The 18,503-nt window shown below is 36.8% G+C and overlaps 1 protein-coding gene across 1 annotated transcript in view; it reads left to right on the top strand.

The window, feature by feature from the left end:
- The first annotated feature begins 16,573 nt into the window (after nucleotides 1–16,573).
- LOC107661901 (protein Wnt-3a-like) overlaps nucleotides 16,574–18,503 on the top strand; it is a 12,864-nt gene continuing 10,934 nt past the window's right edge. The window contains exons 1-2 of the mRNA XM_016451688.1: nucleotides 16,574–16,753; nucleotides 16,873–16,910. Of these exons, the coding sequence (XP_016307174.1) occupies nucleotides 16,574–16,753; nucleotides 16,873–16,910 (218 nt within the window). The remainder of the gene's footprint in view (nucleotides 16,754–16,872; nucleotides 16,911–18,503) is intronic.

Below are 18,503 nucleotides of genomic sequence, written 5' to 3'. Positions count from 1 at the left end.
CTTAAAAAAAAAAAAAAAAAAAGCCTTTTCCTGCCCCTCACTGTCTCTTCAGACTCTGGGATTGACAAAGTGACAGCAGTGGGCGAGCACTTCCAGGGAAGAGCCCAGTTTTCAAAGGCCGGGGTCAGATAAGCAGGTCAGCAAAGGGAGGAACGAGGCATCCACCCGACTGATTTCAGCTATGTAATGATTGGGTGGAATAAAGTTGACGCAGATGGACATGGCTGCAATGATGCTGATGTCTGGAGTAACTAAGACATAGTCAGATGTCGTGTTTCATCTCATTTCAAAAGGTGGAGGCAATGAATAAACAAAGATCAATATTTGCTGCAAGATAGGCTTAATACTGGGGTCAGTTTTGTAGGGATTGTACACCAAAATCCATAACAAATTCAAATAAATAATAGAAAAAATATAACATGTTTCTCTTTCCCACATATTCCCACTGTGTTGTCCAAGATAGTCCGTAGTTTGGACATCATTCTCTGCCAGAATGTGTGTGTGCTACTTACCAAAAAACCTGACCAGACCTGGCTCATTCAGCAAGAACTGTTTGTTCTTCCTAATGACAGCATGATATTTCAGATAAACAACAAAAATTATAATGCAATAGTGAGGAAATTAGTCTAAACTCTACGAATGAAAACAAGCACAGCGCGATCAGTCGTGTCATGGTTTCTGATGTGCAGCACTAAGAGAATGAAGTTATTAAAGCAAACCGATACACTGCATGCTGATTTATTATAAATGTTGCTCAGAAAAGGTCACTTTAAGCATAGAAACTGTGTCACCAGATCTGATAATAAACCAGCCACTTGTTGGGGGCAATGCATTAAAAGTAACGCAAGTTCCATAATCAGATTACTTTTTCCAATTGACTAGTAAAGTAATGTAAAGTAAATTAACTTTCTAATTTACAAGAAAATGTCTTTTTTTTTTTTTTAAGTGGGAGAGAGAGAGGGGGCAGGATCAGGAAAGGTCCTTAAGCTGGGATTCGAACTCAGTACATCTGTAACACAATGGTGTTATATATCAGTGCATTGCCCACTAGCCTATCAACACCAATCTACAAGAAAATATCTGAGTTACTTTTTCAATTCCTTCAGCCTGAGGGAATGAAAGGGCTTTTACATTTGCCAAAGTTAGAACATTTTATATTAAAAACAAACAAGCAAGCCCAGCCTAGATGAGAAAAAGTAATGCAACACATTACTTTCCATAAAAGTAACTACTGTAAGTAACCCGATTAGTTACTTTTTTTAGAGAGTAATGCAATATTGTAATGCATTACTTTTAAAAGTAACTTTCCTCTACCGTTATAACAACCGTCTTTAATAGCAACACAGAATAACACACTGCACATTCATTCGAACTCAACTGCTGTCATCTTGCACCTCAATTATCAACTCTATTCACTGTTAAATGAAACAGGATGACTTCAGTATTAATTGCAGGCTTATAGTAATATTTTTTCTTTCTTCTCAAATAAACATTTTATTTCCCCGTCTTTATTTATGTGTAATTAGTGATACAACTGTACTTATGCCTTAAATGTACGTCTTCTTCTGAACTTCGTCTAGGTTCAAAGCCGTTTGTTAGGAACTGTTTTTCTTCATGGAAGCTTTGCGTTTAAATAGCTAATAAAATATTTCAACTAGAATCAATATTTTGTGTCTAAGTATTTACTTATGAGTCAAGTAGCCTTGTAATAAGTGGGATAATGTACATCCAGCCATTTGTTATCACAAAATAAAATAAACCTCTTCAGGTCTGGGTTTATTCTGTGATAACAACTGGCTGGATGTACATAATCCTTTGCAAAACACATGCTAGTAGAACAAGAACTGCAAAAACTCCCTTCCAAATTTGTGGGTTATTTTCTCATAAAGTTATTTTCTCATCTGTTCCTTATTCACTCCACATTTTGCTCCTTACTCAGTGCTCTCATACTGGCCTGAGACCTTTGGCAGGGGTAGGAGTGGCAAGAGCGAGACAGATCAAACACCTGAGAGCGACTGACTGCTACAGGTATCTCATTGTGCTCTGTCCTAGCATTCTCCTCTGGAATTCAGAACGCTCATAGATTTAGCTCAACGACAAAAGACAGGCTGTTGTCAGTGAGTCATGAAAAAGTTGACAGTTTGATTGCAAAAGCTGCACATTTGTATGCTGCAACAATGCAGCTAAACTTATCACATTCCCTAAACAGTAAGGTACAGTAACATTTGTTATTAGAGTATTGTGCTTATTTTATAGGCTTTTAAATGTCAGCATGCATTAATGTTTCTGCTGGTGTTCCTGCTCTGAAATGTCTTGTTTATTTGTCTCTGTAATTATTGAATCAGTTGAATTGCACATTGTAGAAGCTAGAAATTAAACCTGTGTTAAGTGTTCAATTTCTCTGCAGCTAAAAACCTTTTATACCAATTATAAAAGTGGGTTTCCTGAACACACCCCTATCTGCATCTGGTTGGACAAACACACACTCATACCCCAAAAGTACGCCACTGGTTGAGATTGAGGCGATGTTACTGTGTCAAAATGATGGGAATGCTAAAAAAAAAAAAACAGAGGAATGTTTTTGGTAGCCATATACAGATGTATCAACATACAGATGATTTGTAGTTGTCCCTGCATATTAAACTAGGATATAATTAAATATTTCAAAATTACACACAGCTATGACCAAATTTTCAAACAATACTGACCTCTAGTGGTTTTTAATCTACAATCATTTATCATTTAAGAATGAGGCTCCACAACTCTGGTCCTGAGGCCTATACCATGAAGCCAATTTAGGTTGCTATAACCAAGTAAGATTCAGTTTAGTTTGTGCCAACCTGTGTTTTAAGCACCAAGAAGGTGGCTTGGCTTTTACCAGCGCTCAATGCCATAGTAACTTATGCTCCATGGCTTACCTGCTTTGTGTCTGCTTTTGTTCTGGGTAAGAGATCTCAAACCGAAATTGGTCCAGCTGTAAGCAATGTGACACATCTGCTGTAATAAAGTCACTCCCTCAGGTTTTTTTTTTATGCTCCAAATTAAAGGTAAGAGTTTTAAAGACAATTGCACATGCTTCAAAGTTAATCATGAACTCAGGATCAAAGCCTGAGTTGGCAAACAAAGCATGAATGGTTTGGTTTGGTTTGGTTTGGTTTTGTCAATTCATAATCTTTCCTGTAACCCCAAATTTGTTTAGTTAGCTTACAGGCCCCTGGAGGGCCACTTTCCTGCAGAGATGAGCTCCAACTCTAAATAAACACACATGAACAAGCTAATTAAGTTCTTCAGGATTACTATAAAGTTACAGGCAGGTGAGTTTGATTGGGATTGGAGCTCAACTCTACATGATGGTGGTCCAGGACCAGAGCTGAAGAGCCCTACCTTAGAATAACCCCAATGCACAAGTTTTGATAGCTAACCAGGAAAGTGAAAGTGAGTATTCATATTTTAAAAGTAACTGCTACCGTACGACTGGCTCTTTCCATTGCTGTAACCTTGAAAAACTTAATCATTCTCTTAATGCTTTTGCCTGCTTGCAACTTTTCATTTCTTCACGTAGCCTACGCCACAGACCCGGTCCCTTGAGATAGACCTGATCTGACATGTCTTCTCTCAAGCTGCACAGATGTTCCAGTCAGTGGGTCAGCATCTTATGAAACAGGAATATGAAATATACTGCACAGCCATCCGCCTGCTGTGAAGGAAAGTGAGTGGATTGATGGGACGCTCGTCTCAGCAGTGGGTGATATAAGACAGGATCCGGACCACTTTCTGTTTTTAAGTCCTTCAGAGCGGCAGCTCTTGCTCTCTGCTCATCTGCTCTTGGAGGAATGTATTCATGTCATCTAGGGGAAATTATTAGTTCAGCCTTATGAGTCACAAGAAAAAGAAAAAACAGTACAACATTTTAACGCAACTTAGTACTTTTTCCCATTTTTTCTTGATTCCATTCAACCTGTACTGTCCGATAGCTGTCCTGTCCAGTAAAAGCAGAAAAAAAACTTGTATTTTTTATTTGTTTTTCACTGATGACTGATGTTTTTGGCAAAACAAAGACTCATAACAATCAGAAAGAATTGTCAGAAATCACCTAACTATTTTATATAAGAGCCTTCTGAATTCTGCATCAGCGCTTCTCTCAGATCGCATCTTTGAGTCTTTCATAAAGCGAGATATGCCTCCAGAAAACTGTCAGCGAGTGAAAAAAAATCGGGCCTAAAATCATGTAGTCTATACCCTGTATTACTGTCATGATCTTTCCTGTAAATGTAAGGGACTCTTTTAAGATTCCATTACAGTTACTCTCCCTATAAAATATACTTTCTTATGTACTTTCTTGTGTACACTGATGTTCAACAACAAATGTTGCACTCCGCCTGTTTGATACCCGCACACATCTTTTAAAGCTTAACCTCGAACCGCTTGATCTTATGACTGTTTACGAACTGGAAATAATGCTTGGACTTCATAATGTTTACAGAATAAAGAATATAAGGGGACTGTTCACCCAAAAATGAAAATTATGTTATCATTTACTCATGTTGTTCCAAACCCGTATGAACGTCTTTCTTCTATTGAACACAAAAGAAGATATTTCGAAGAATGTGGGCAACCAAAGAATTGACAGTAGCCACTGATTTCAATAGTATTTTTTTTTCATATTATGGAAATCAAAGGCTACGCCAACTCTTATATGTGACCCTGGAGCACAAAACCAGTCTTAAGTCGCTGGGGTATATTTGTAGCAATAGCCAAAAATACATTGTATGGGTAAAAATTATAGATTTATCTTTTATGCCAAAAATCATTAGGATATTAAGATAATGTTCCATGAAGATATTTTGTACATTTCCTACTGTAAATATATTAAAACTTAATTTTTTATTAGTAATATGCATTGCTAAGAACTTCATTTGGACAACTTTAAAGGTGACTTTCTCAATATTTAGATTTTTTTTTTGCACCCTCAGATTCCAGATTTTCAAATAGTTGTATCTCGGCCAAATATTGTATTATCCTAACAAACCATACATCAATGGAAAGCTTATTTATTTATCTTTCAGCTGATTTATAAATCTCAATTTCGAAAAATTGACCCTTATGACTGGTTTTGTGGTCCAGGGTCACATATAAGATTTTTCAACCACTAGATGTCACAAGGGAGCAGGGTTATTATAGTTAACTATTAAAATAAAATAAACACAGAACAGCCGTTAACAAGGCATCTACCTATACAAATCTATGCAGTTACCAGTTTCAAAGGGAGGGACTCACATACAGTAACTATGTGGCTGCTGAAAAACTTCACAAAAAAAGCTCAAATTACAACACACACACACACGGGTCCTGACTTCACTCTCAGCTCTGCTAAATAACAAATCATCTCTCCTTAAAGGAATCGTTCACCCAAGAATGAAAATCCCACCATTATTTACATTACTCACTCTTATGTTGTTCTAAACCTGTATACATTTTTTCTTCAGTGAAGCAAAAAAGGAGATGTTATGCAGAATGTCCAAACTGCTCTTTCCCATTCAACAAAAGCATAGTGGCGGGCTATCAAGCTCTAAATACAACCATAAAAGTAGTCCAGAAAACTTTTGTGCTTGCGATATGTGGACAACAAATTGAAATGTATCTCATTGCTCGATAAAAATCATGCCCTCTGGTGTAGCTCTCACATTTGCTTCTATTGTATTAGAAGAGCAGTGTGAACAACATCCTTCAGAACTTTCCCTTTAGTGTTCCACAGAAGAAAGAATAGATTAGAAAGTTGGAACGACACAAGTGTTTTTGTCATTCATGGGTGATTGTTTTGTTTTTGTTTTTTTCTTTTCATTATGAGTGATCTCTTTTAACATCCACATTAATGTGCACCATATTTTCTGTTTCATATAATGTTGGACTGAAAATTAAGACCTGCTATATGAGGTAAAGGTGGTGAAACAGAACTTGGAAGGAGGAAGGTTCGATGACGTGCAGTTAATGTGGAGGTCTGGCCCACCCAGTGCACTTACTCTCCTGGATACCACCTTGACTTTGCATTTCTCCACATGACATAATGGTCTCGGTGAGGTCAGAATAGGCGCGTGAAAACACCATGATGTTGACACAAGGTCCCTCTGTTACCCACAGAAAAAGTGAAAGATGGGCAAAAACGATTGAGGGCGAGAGATTGTGCATTTCAAAGCTGTGAAACCAGGGAAAATATGAAAATATTTTTTAGGGTTTTTTTTTTTTTTTATGACAGATGTAATTTCCCTGATATTATTTATTGTGTTTTGTGGTAGAAATTACTTTTTCAGCAGTTTTAGAACTAAAATAGCAGTCTCTTTTCCCTTGTTAAAGCTAATTTCATAGCTAGCATGACCTAAATATACACACTTAAATAACATTTTCACACATAATAATAGATTCCAATTGGAAATAATGCACAATAAAAAAAAAAAGAATTGCTGTGAAATTTTGCTACCTTTTCTCAACTTTGCGCTTTACTGACACTGTTTGTCTCCATGGTTGCCAAGAACTTATTAAACTAAATACTGACTTAAAAAAAAAAAGAAAAAAATGTTGTTGTTGGATTTTTGGCAGTCGATTTTTATTACAGTTAATAATTCATTTATAATAATTCAAACAAAAAAAATAGAGTTTTAGCATGGTTTTAGCTGGGACAAAAAAAAATTACTGTTGAAGAAACACCCAGTTATGCCTTAATGTTTTATATTCACCTTCCACCATGTTATGGTTTTACATTAACTAAGGTAATGTGTTCATGTACGTCTACAGTAGCTCAGAAGTAGCTCTGCTTGAACGGTCATGAATTGAGAAATCAAAATTTCCTTGATCTTTTGACAAGAGGTCATTGTGCTATAAAAAACATTAAGATGCAAGACTGCCTGAAGAATTCTATCATGTGGTTGTTTAATTTCAATAAAGTGCCTGATCATGTCAGTGGGGCATAATTGTTTATACTGGACACAAGCTTTGCAAACACACTTTTAGTGAAAGGAAAAGTACATAATGCGACAACACTTAAGTAGCCGTGTTAATTCTGAAGCCTAATCTGTGATAAATGACTGATATGTAAAGACTCATGAAGACTCATTATATCTATGCATCGGCAAAATCAAGCCATTGACTGAACAGTCGTGTTCACATTTTTAGTAGCATAAAAAATAGCTGATATTTAAATTGTGATTATATAAAAAAGAATGTTCACTTTATAATCGCTGGAGATGTCGATCCCTATAGTTAGGCGCAAGTTCTGCTCTCTTCCATTATAATCATTGAAACTGTCTACACTCCATATAAATCTCATATTTACATTGTTTATGTGCTTTGTTGTTTATAATGAAAAAATATATATTTTTATATTACTTTTCAATGAATGCAGTATTTCATGTTAAAATAGAGTCAATGCCTTTAAAATCCCATTTTTGAAGCCAGATTAGTGCCATCTGGTGGGAGTAAAATAAGAAAAACATCTGCAATTCCATGGTTTAGCCCATAGATTCCTATATAGCTCTATATAAAAGGCCTATACATTCTCTAATTGTTTTTAGACATAAATACTTATTTTTATTAAGTGTGGGTTTAGATATATATATTTATACATTCTCAAAGACAACTTTTTGTAAAGGTTTAGATTTATTTCTTTTGTGTGTTCACATTCCAAATGCCATAAAAGTCACCAAGTTTCGTACAATGCCGATGAAGCTGTGATTTTTAAAAATTCAAAACAGAAACATTTTCGGTCAAAAGTGACCGAAGAGCACCTTAAATGAGACATGCCCCTTTTAAAGGAGTGTGGAAAACAGACAAAAACAAGGTAGAAAATTGCAACTTTTTTACATATATTATATACATATAAACACCATTTTTTATATATCACATTATAAGTGGTCCTCATGGAACGTTATAAAAAATAATAATAATAAAAATAATCACCCCTTTGAAGCTGAAAAATTTAAGGGGGTCTGAATACTTTCCGTACCCCCTGTATATCTAAATGACCCAAATGTCAAGAAGTTTTAGAAAAACTTTGTCAACATGAACCGGTAGTCATGTTGAGTAAGGAGGACAAATTGTGACGGTTCGCTGAGTTCATACTCACCTGGAGGCAATATTAATCATATTCCATTCTCATGGCTGGAATAATAGAGCTGACACTGTGCCCATATACTGTAACCCATGACTAAACAATACCCTGTTCAAGCTCTGTTAGCTGGACTCTGAAGCAGAACCTCAAACATTTTTGTCTGTTTCATATTTCTCCTCCACCGGAGATGTTGTGACTGCAGCTGTGTCGAGTTCACGATGCATATCTCAAGGCAACGCAGCTCTCTTCATTACAAACATGATTCTTCAGTTTACTAATTAATTAACAATCCAGGAATCTGTCAGTAACTTTGTGAAGTATTTGGGACTAATATGCAAATCTCGTTATAACATGTTATAACAAATGTGTCTGTTATAACGTTTCTTTTCCACTAGAGGGCTCAGGTTGGTCAGATGTTAACTGGAACATGAAGGTGACAGCTTTAACAGCACTGAAAGCTTTAGACAGAGCACGTTCACACTGAGGTTGTGGAAGAAATGACATTTGATACTTACGGACGGTACTCACTGTGTCAACATATTTGCTTCGTTTAAAAATACTCTGCTGCTGAGCAACCTGAAGAGCAACATCGAGTTTGCTGCTGCTCATTGCCACTAGATGTAGACGCATGAAATAGAAATGTGTTTGAACACAGTCCTAGACCTATAACATATCAGCTACAGTCGTTAAAAAAGAACGCATGAGAAAATGAGTGAATTAATTAATTAAAATATTGCACATCAAAAACACGAGTTGTTATAAAATGGTTGAAACGACTCAGATGTGAAGATGCCATCATGAAAGTAGGCCTGTTTTCAAAAGTGTCAATATAATGACTTTAGAGGCAAAACTGGAAGCAGGTCGAAACAGCCAGTCACCGTTAAAAGCAAGTCTTTAAGAGTCTCTATGACCTTTGAAGAAATTTAAGCCTACACTCTAAAAAATGCTGGGTTCAATATAACCCAGCGCTGGGTTAAAATGGGACAAACCCAGCTATTGGGTTGTTTTGACCCAGCGGTTTGGGTGTCAAAACAACCCAACAGCTGGGTCAAAACAACCCAACCGCTGGGTCAAAACCCAGCTATTGGGTTGTTTTGACCCAGCGGTTGGGTTGTTTTGACCCAGCTGTTGGGTTGTTTTGACAACCCAACCGCAGGGTCAAAACAACCCAATAGCTGGGTTTGTCCCTTTTTAACCCAGCATTTTTTAGAGTGTATGTTTAGGCCCATAAGAAAATTTGTTATCTCGTTATCCTATTATGTTAGACTAAATATGCCGTTTTATGTAACAGTTGATCAATAGTTATTTAATAGTCGGAATTAATTCTCTGATTAGATCTGCAAGTTATTCATTATATTTTAAGACTTTATGATGAGGGAGAACGTGAGATTCATTCATTCGTTAATCAGGCTCAGCATTTCCTCTTTACTCGATGTGCGTTTATAGCCTATCCTTTAGATCTAGATACATTTCCGTAAAGGACCTGTTTCGCCACAAACCGCATCTGAGCAGGTGTGAGAGGATCGATGAATATGAATACACACGATGAATACACGTCCAGTCGGAAAGACAACACGTGCTTTGATGGAATTTACTCTGAAACTTGTAGAAATATTGCAACATCTGCATATAAAAAAGAACGTTTCCCATTTGGGGGGGAAACAGCATTAGATCTTATTTTTGTATTATTATAACGTAGATTATGATTATTTATATTATCATTATTATGATCATCAATAGGCCTGATCAATTTCATGATCTTAGGCAAACGTACCCTTTCAGTTAAAGTTGTTATAAGATGGACAGATCAATATAATCTTGTCCGCGTTTAAAAGTTTTAATTGGATTTTATATTTTAAATGCTACAAATTTATTTGGAAGCAAATTAGGGTTTAGTATCTTGACATTTATTTTATTTTTATTATATATATATATTTTTTTTTTTTTTTGTAGATAATATGGCATTTAAATATTTATTTAAAACATAGGTTCAATTTATTTTTTATTCATTTTTTAAATAGGCTAACAAAACAGCTTGATCATTTGCACAAAGCAATAGCGCAAGAAAAACTAACACAAGGCAAGCAAGCAATTCGCAAGTTTTCATTTTTGCATATGAGGGGCTTTAAACCGGGGGGGTGGAATCCGGACAGGTTGTTATAGCTACCCAATCCACAGGGGTCCCCCCACCCACCCTTAGACATCCTTATATATATAACACACAAAGCCTTGCATGTCCCAATAACTATTAAAACAGTGCGTGTCCCGAGCGTTTGCGGTTCAGGCTGACTGAGTGACTCTATCATCAGAATTTGGCCCGTGGCAAAAGCCTGTGATTGGGTCCAAACGCAGAGCTGCTCTCAACTTTAATATGCGCCTCATAACCGCGCGCAGGAGTTTGATGCATTTAAGTTAATATATTAATAATATATTTGTACTAAATTACAGCTTTATCATAATGAGTGTGTAATTACAAATACATTTGAATACATGACATACAAGTTTCAACAGAAATGGCATTAAAGTATATTTCAGTTCACTATAAATAGCACTTTAACCATATTTCAAAGACAATAAAAGTAATTATGAAATTACATATAAAGAACTTAATTGGGTCAAAACACTCTTAAATTCAACTAACTGCATTTAATATAAATGTAACCTTTAATACTTAATCATTTAATTGTAAATAGCATGCACTTAGGTTTCTGAAAACAATGCATTGTGTTCGCAATTAAATATGTTCCTTTAAAGTATATTATTTTCATAATAAGCACTATTTTTTAAAAGTAATGCTAAAGTGTTCTTCTGTTTCACAAGGGGTGTGCTACACAAGTGCATGTTCCGTCAAGGTATAAAACTGTCTAATAATCAACACAAAAAGCTACAAAAACACTGAGGTATACAGCTAACCATCGATACAGCTAGAATGTGCATTGTTTCTGGAGTCACATTTTTTTTATTTTTTTTATATTTTTTTTCAACTCCAGCCTCAAGTTCAGCTTCATGGTAAAATGTGAGAAGTTAGAAGTATCAGAAAGTGTCAAGTTTGACCTAGATCAGTCTACACTATATATAGTTAATGAGAAATTTACTGCCTCACTTTGTGTGAAAAGACCCAAATGTGCCAATTTCTCTTGGTTAAAGCAATCAGCTTCTGACAGAGGTATAAGTGAAGTCATTGAAGTTTCTTCGATTCAGTTTTTAGGCAGAGAGAGAGAGTTATGTGATATGATAACCTGCGGTAATTTACCGCAGGACTGCTACTGTCCATGCAGAGACCTGGACAGCACGGGTGTATACTGCTGGATAACACCGAACCTAATGTTACGTTTTGCTTTGTATCATTGTGAAGGAGGTTTGTGATGTGGGCCAGGTATAGAGACCAGGTTCATGGCTTCCTGCGTCTCCTCATGACATGCACCTCCACCCCCAAGCTCCACCTTAAAAGATAAATACCTGGAGGTGAAAGCTTGCCGCACATTCCTTCTCCCAAACACTTCTCTCTTGATGTCAAAGTCGGCTCTGTGGCCCCGGGGCCTACAAGTAAAGTGGTAATTCAGAGGTGCACTTGCTTGGGCTTGCTGAAATATGCATTAAAACCTAGACTGGATACACACACAGCAAATATATCTAAGACTCCACAGGGAATGTTCATTTCTGTCCTATTGTCTTTGAATTACCTGGCTTTAGGGGATTTTGGGGGAGGTAAAGACGGTACTGTTCTGCCAGGGTGGAGGGTGGATGTCAGTTGGTCATCCTTTCGTTTGGGATATCACTAAAATATGACCGAGCTTGGTTCAAAGAATTGAGAGTTGCACACAACTGATACAAATTAGGACAACCCTATAAATGCTTGATTGTATCTCCCGATAATTGTTTGAAGAAATACCAGCTTATCCAATCTCAGTGCAGTCATACAAAATCAATGAATTCGTTTTGGCCCAATGTGCTTTTATTTTTATTTGTTGAGTTCTCTGCTCTTACTAAATGATGGTGATCTCAATATCATGAGCTGCAACAGATGACGGGGCAGACACACACCCAAGTCAGCTGAGCATGAGGACATGTCACTGAAACACCTGTTCACCTCACTCAGCGGTGGTGACGTCTCAAATTCATCCAGCTTCTGGCAAAGTACAATACCAAAGTATGAGGTGGTGATTCTAGCCGTCAGCAGAGCCTATTAATTATCACTTTAGTCTTGACTGCAGTATACCTGAGGGCTGTCCACGCTTGACGGCATCTTTACCCACAAACCGTTTGCCAGCTAAAAAACTGAAACGGTAGAAACAATAGTTCTAGCTGTAAATCTAATGGATGAGCCACAGTTGAAGCTGTCATAAAATAGCCAATGTGACCGCATAAATTAATTCTATATTAATGCATGCAAACCTACATTACTTGCAGTCGCTTTTCTGTGGCTTAATCAAGGCTTACCTGTATGAAATAAGTGTAACGCAGCCTCTCTTAGCTTTTTGGGTGAATAATGAAACCTCTCAATGCCATTAAAAAATAACGAATATGAATCTCATTTACAGCTCAATTGAAACTGTAAATCTCTTTCTGATTATGATGAAAAAACAATGTGCTTATAATGATTAGTTCTTATTTAATTAAGTAAAACATCAATGCATTGCAATGTAGTTATTTTTCTATTACAGTAACGAAGATGTAGAATCACTAGAGAATCATTATTGAGAATAATGTTAATTATAATGGTAATGATAAAATATTTTTTTGGGTTAAATGCAACCTGGGCATCATTTGAGGATGCTGCTTGTGTTCAACATAAAAATGAGTTCAAATATAAAACTACTGGACTGTTTTAGTGCCTACCACACAACTAAATATTAATTGCACTTAATCGTACTGTAATTGAGATAATGGAACAGATCAAGTAATACTGAGTGAATTTGACTAATTTTGACGATATGCAAATAACCACATAGTTCAAAGATTAGCCAGCCTACATTCAATTATATATAATCGATTTACTCTGTGAGGTCTGTTTTCAAAAACATGTTGAGATATATCACATTGAATGTATAACATTCTATAAGTCATCAAAATAAATTGCAAGAGTTTTATAACTAAATTAAACTCAGTACAGAGGGGGAAAATGTAATCCCCATGTGTAATTAGTATTAGTAAAATACTTATGCAAAAATTAATTTAATCCATTTCCATTTTTCCAAACTAAGGTAAAACTGCCACCCATTTTTGAGTACAAATGCACTGTGTTTGCATTTATTTGTGCATTAAATTACAGATAAATATGAAATGTGTGCCTCATATTGTGATCTCAGAAGTATATTTAGCCCAAGGACATGTTGCATGCATAGTTTTGACACTGCCTTAATCAACTCCACATTTAATCAATGTTCATCTACTGAAGCTCCCTCGGCATCCATGCTTTTTCCGCACTTGTTTGACTTGCGCTCGGCATTGAGGTGAAGTTGGTTTGCGCACCTGAAAAGTCTCCCGTGTGCTGTGGTCATAAAGAATTGGTGCTAGGTCTAAATAAACTCAATTCTTGTCAAGAAAAAAAAGAGACAGAAATGGCAACTGACCGATATTTTAATCTCAGTTCAAGCGTCGCCCCCCCCCGCCACGGCTAGTTCGGCCCTTGGGTAGCACTGAGGGTTGGTTGTGTATTTATATGCATGTAAAAGAAATGCATGCATCAGCGTGAGACAGACGCATGCATAGTTTTGACACTGCCTTAATCAACTCCACATTTAATCAATGTTCATCTACTGAAGCTCCCTCGGCATCCATGCTTTTTCCGCACTTGTTTGACTTGCGCTCGGCATTGAGGTGAAGTTGGTTTGCGCACCTGAAAAGTCTCCCGTGTGCTGTGGTCATAAAGAATTGGTGCTAGGTCTAAATAAACTCAATTCTTGTCAAGAAAAAAAAGAGACAGAAATGGCAACTGACCGATATTTTAATCTCAGTTCAAGCGTCGCCCCCCCCCGCCACGGCTAGTTCGGCCCTTGGGTAGCACTGAGGGTTGGTTGTGTATTTATATGCATGTAAAAGAAATGCATGCATCAGCGTGAGACAGACGGGGCGGGCGGGGGGGACGTAAACGTCCCGTGCCATTGGTTTGAGAGGCTACTTGGCCCCTGAGGCGAAGGACTGACAAAGGCTAAGAAAAGGTCAAATTGTAATAGGAATTACTTGGTGAACAAATCCTAATAGTTTCGCTACACCCTGCTAGATGAGGTTTGGATCTTCTCTCGGGCCAGTTTCATTCAAGTTCCCTCTTGTTCTGTGCTCCCTTAGACTTTAAAGTGAAATTCAGATTAAGCTCCTTACCGAGAAAGATGTAAAAAGGACTGACTCACAGTAAAATAATGCCAGGGATCAACTTATACAAAGCATAACCTATTGAAGTCAGTTTAGACAAGAGCTCAGTCATAGAACTGACATCAAAGAGTATGCCATGCAGGAGAAAGACAAGGAAGCTGTTAGCTACCCAGCACTGACTAATATGCGTACTTCTTCTTTCACATTTCTCGAGCAGCATTCAGTTCGAGTACTTTCTGTGCTCTTTTCAAAAATCCGAATGATGTACTACAATCACGCAAAATGAAATTCATGCCTTATGCCAACATGGTTGATCCTAGTCATCATTAATTTCCTTAACAACCAGAGATCCATAACTTCCCCCTCAGAACAATGGAGGAGAGGAAGTGTTGTGGAATGCAGCAGGTATAGGAACCGGTTGGTGGCGCATCAGCTGATGAGGGAGTGTCGTAGTCTTCGTCGTTGAGAGAGCCCTTCAGGTCTAATCGCTGCCGGTCAGGGGTCACCGAGGGGCCCTCTTGTTGTGGTTAGTAATCAGCTCATAACACAGGTCAACACACAGCTAATTGAGACTGCTCACACCTTTACAGACACGTCTTGTTCTCAATATTAAATATTTAAAATTAGGGCTGACAACAATTAGGCTACTTTGTTAAATAATATAATATATCACAATTATTGTGATTTTAATTTTTTGTTTTTACGTCTCATAAGAACGAGTGCACTTTCACATAAGCACTAATCAAGAGAACGTTTTCAAGTCGCAATCAATCAATCAATTCATAATCAGTTCGCATGGTTGCAGATGTAGTCACAGCAAACAGCGCAAACGACCTAGTGAAAGAAAACAGATTGTCTGTATTAGACTTTCATTTGAGCGGAACATCTCAGCTCGCTACCGTCCAACTTACAAGTTTGCTGGTGTTTTCATTCATCTGTGCATTTTCCGTAATGTAGAGAAAGCGCGTGCGCACAAATGCCAAATTAAAAAGAAAAATGTTCATGCTAAATAACCAGCAGGCAAATATCGCATATGATTACGTTTAATAAATCGAGAGAAGCAGAAATCGTGATCACGATTAAAATACGATTCATCGTGCAGCCCTACCCAAACTGTTTAACATAAATTAAATAAAATAGCCTATAACAAATTATAAGTATTATATTTATCATTTGTAGGGATGTGCAAAGCCAATATCTGTATCTGTTTTAAAGACAATGTTATTTGTAACGGTATCTCTTGGGATAAATCCGGAGGTGGGTGGGGCTTAAAACGGAAGTTTGTCCAAACTATATGAAAATCCTTGTATCCACCTTATTTTTCAGCGCGGAAGTAAGCCATTTTCTGTGAATGTGCGAGACTTCCGGTTCATTAGCCGCTGTAGGGAAATAACGAGAAGAATAACAGTAGTGCAGTAAACGGTAAAGCTGTTTGCACTAAAAACCAGTGTGTTCATAATAAAAACGTTATACATTAAAATAAGACACACCAGTTTGCAACATCAAGCAGCAAAACAAGTTTTTTTTATAGCTAAAAATAGCTGCAAGCCAATGACACCGGAAGCCAGATCCATAAAATTTACAAATGGCCGTACCCCGTCTTACGGGAAAGATAAGGTGGATTTTGAATGTAATTCTGCTCCCATCATAATTAACATATAGCAGTTCTCCTTTGTGTGATTTATAACTATTCCTTTTTACTACAACATTTCTGCAAGTATATTTTAATAAAACAGTAATACTAAATGTTAAATAAAATGAAAAAGTTCTTTAATAGAAAACAGTTGCTTAAGGTTATTGTGGAAACTTCAAGTGCTTGGTGCTTCACAACGTGCTGTGCTCATTTTCATTCATAGAGTTTACACATTCACTTCACACACTCACTATTGAGTTTTTTTTTATCTACAATTTTGTGGGTTTTGAAATAATGTGGGTGTTATAATGAGATGTGTCTTGTTCTTAACATGAGTTGTTAGCATATCAGATACAGTACTTGAAGTTTTAATTTGTCATAGTTAAGATAGAGTTAGGATACAGATTGTGCGTTGTATTTGAATTTGATGACAACTAAGTAGAAAAACAGTAGCAAAACCCCTATAGTACCGACTGACAAACTTTCCACAACAGTGCAATGGAAACTCTGAATTGTAAGTGAAAAGCATGTCAGCACATGAGTCGCATCTGAGCCGTGTGTCATCAAAGAATGGTCGAGTTCAAACTAACATAAGTCAAGCATCCTCTGATGCTCAGCCAGACCAGTGCACACTGTGTCATTACAGCAAGCCACAGACCTATTTCACTTTTGGACAGTTTAAGGATGTCGTGGCCCTTAATGACAAGGTACCTGTCCCTCACTGTGAATCCTTGATCAGTATACTGCTCCTGTCTCAGCTGGGGCTTTCATGTTTGTTTACCACTTAGCAACGTGCTATGGCTTTATCTGAACCCCTCCCACAAAGCCAAAGATCTTCAGTGCCTATGACGGGTTCAAACACAAGTAACTACTGCGAACTTTTCAAACTGTTGCGGTGCATATACAGTGCCAAGTGTCGGATTGATCTCCTCATTTTAGGACCTGGAGTCCATCCACGCATGTTACACTTTGATCCTGTAATTGTTCAAATTACACTGTTTTGGCTTTTTCACCTATAACTTGCAAATGATACACCCGTGATAATGCTGTAAAGGAGGGTCTGTGCTTTGAGCTAAATTAAGCTTATCTTGAATCCTGGCTGAAAATGCAAGCATCGAATGTTCTGGTTTGGATCTAGCCTCTACAGGCCTCTTAACTAGCTAAACCAGTGACAAAACCTTGGTAAACATAACCAGCGGGCAAATATCACAGACGATCATGCTTAATAAATTGAGAGACGCAGAAACCGTGATCACGACTGAAATATGACTCATCGTGCAGCATCTGAACTCAACCAACTCTGAACTGACTTGAGCTGAATAATGGCACTATTGTCTTTGAGAGCTGCTTTACAGCAGAAACTAAACTGTCCACATGCTATTTTCTTGTTTATCTGTTTATACGATTTGTATTGTATAAAAGCACTACAGAAATAAAGGAGACTTGACTTAAACCGTCTCTGCCATTGCTAATGAGCAGGTCCATCAGCTAGACCAGCAGCAAACCACCATGAACAGGTGTGGACTAGCATGAATTCTGCTAAAAACTAGTCTTTTCATTAGAGATGTGTTGCATTCACTTATTCATCCGGCACTGTATCTGTGGATTTTTTGTTAATTCCGGTGCACTGGCCAGTTTGTCAGTAATCGAGAAAACATTCATATTTTAGGTAGCAATGAAGTTTAGCACATGACAAATGCAAGAAAAAGCAGTTTCACTTCATTTTTCAGCATGCGTACTTAGAGTGGACTTACGCCCAAAAAAGTATTAAGAGATAAAAGGCAACTACATGGATTTAATAATCTACTGCCTCAATAATCTCCTAATTTGCTGCTTATTAATAATTCGTAAGGTACACTACCCGTCAAAAGTTTTTGAACAGTATAATTTTTAGCATCATTACTCAAGTCACATGATCCTTCAGAAGTCATTTTGATTTGCTGCTCAAAAACATTTATTATTATTATTATTATTATTATTATGTTGAAAATAGCTGAGTAGAATTTTTCAGGTTTCTTTGATGAATAGAAAGTTCAAAAGAATAGCATTTATCTGAAATATAAATCTTATGTAACATTACTCTTTATATTCACTTTTGATCAATTTAAAGCATTCTTGCTAAATAAAAGATTTACCCTCCCCCCGCCCTTTTTTTTATTTTTATTTCAGATAAATGCTGATCTTTGGATCTTTCTATTCATCAAAGTATCCTGAAATAAATGTACTCAACTGTTTTAAATATTGATAATAATAATAATAATTTAAAAAATTCTTGAACAGCAAATCCGCATGTTAGAATGATTTCTGAAGGATCATGTGACACTGAAGCCTGGAGTAATGATGCTGAAAATCCAGCTTTGAAATCACAGGAATAAATTACATTTTAAAATATATTCAAATAGAAAGCAGTTATTTTAAATAGTAAAAATATTTCGCAATATTACAGCTTTTGCTGTA

Source organism: Sinocyclocheilus anshuiensis, unplaced genomic scaffold (assembly GCF_001515605.1).
Source record: "Sinocyclocheilus anshuiensis isolate Anshui unplaced genomic scaffold, SAMN03320099.WGS_v1.1 scaffold723, whole genome shotgun sequence".
In the NCBI taxonomy this organism is placed as follows: domain Eukaryota; kingdom Metazoa; phylum Chordata; class Actinopteri; order Cypriniformes; family Cyprinidae; genus Sinocyclocheilus; species Sinocyclocheilus anshuiensis.
This window is presented reverse-complemented; position numbering and strand designations above follow the sequence as displayed.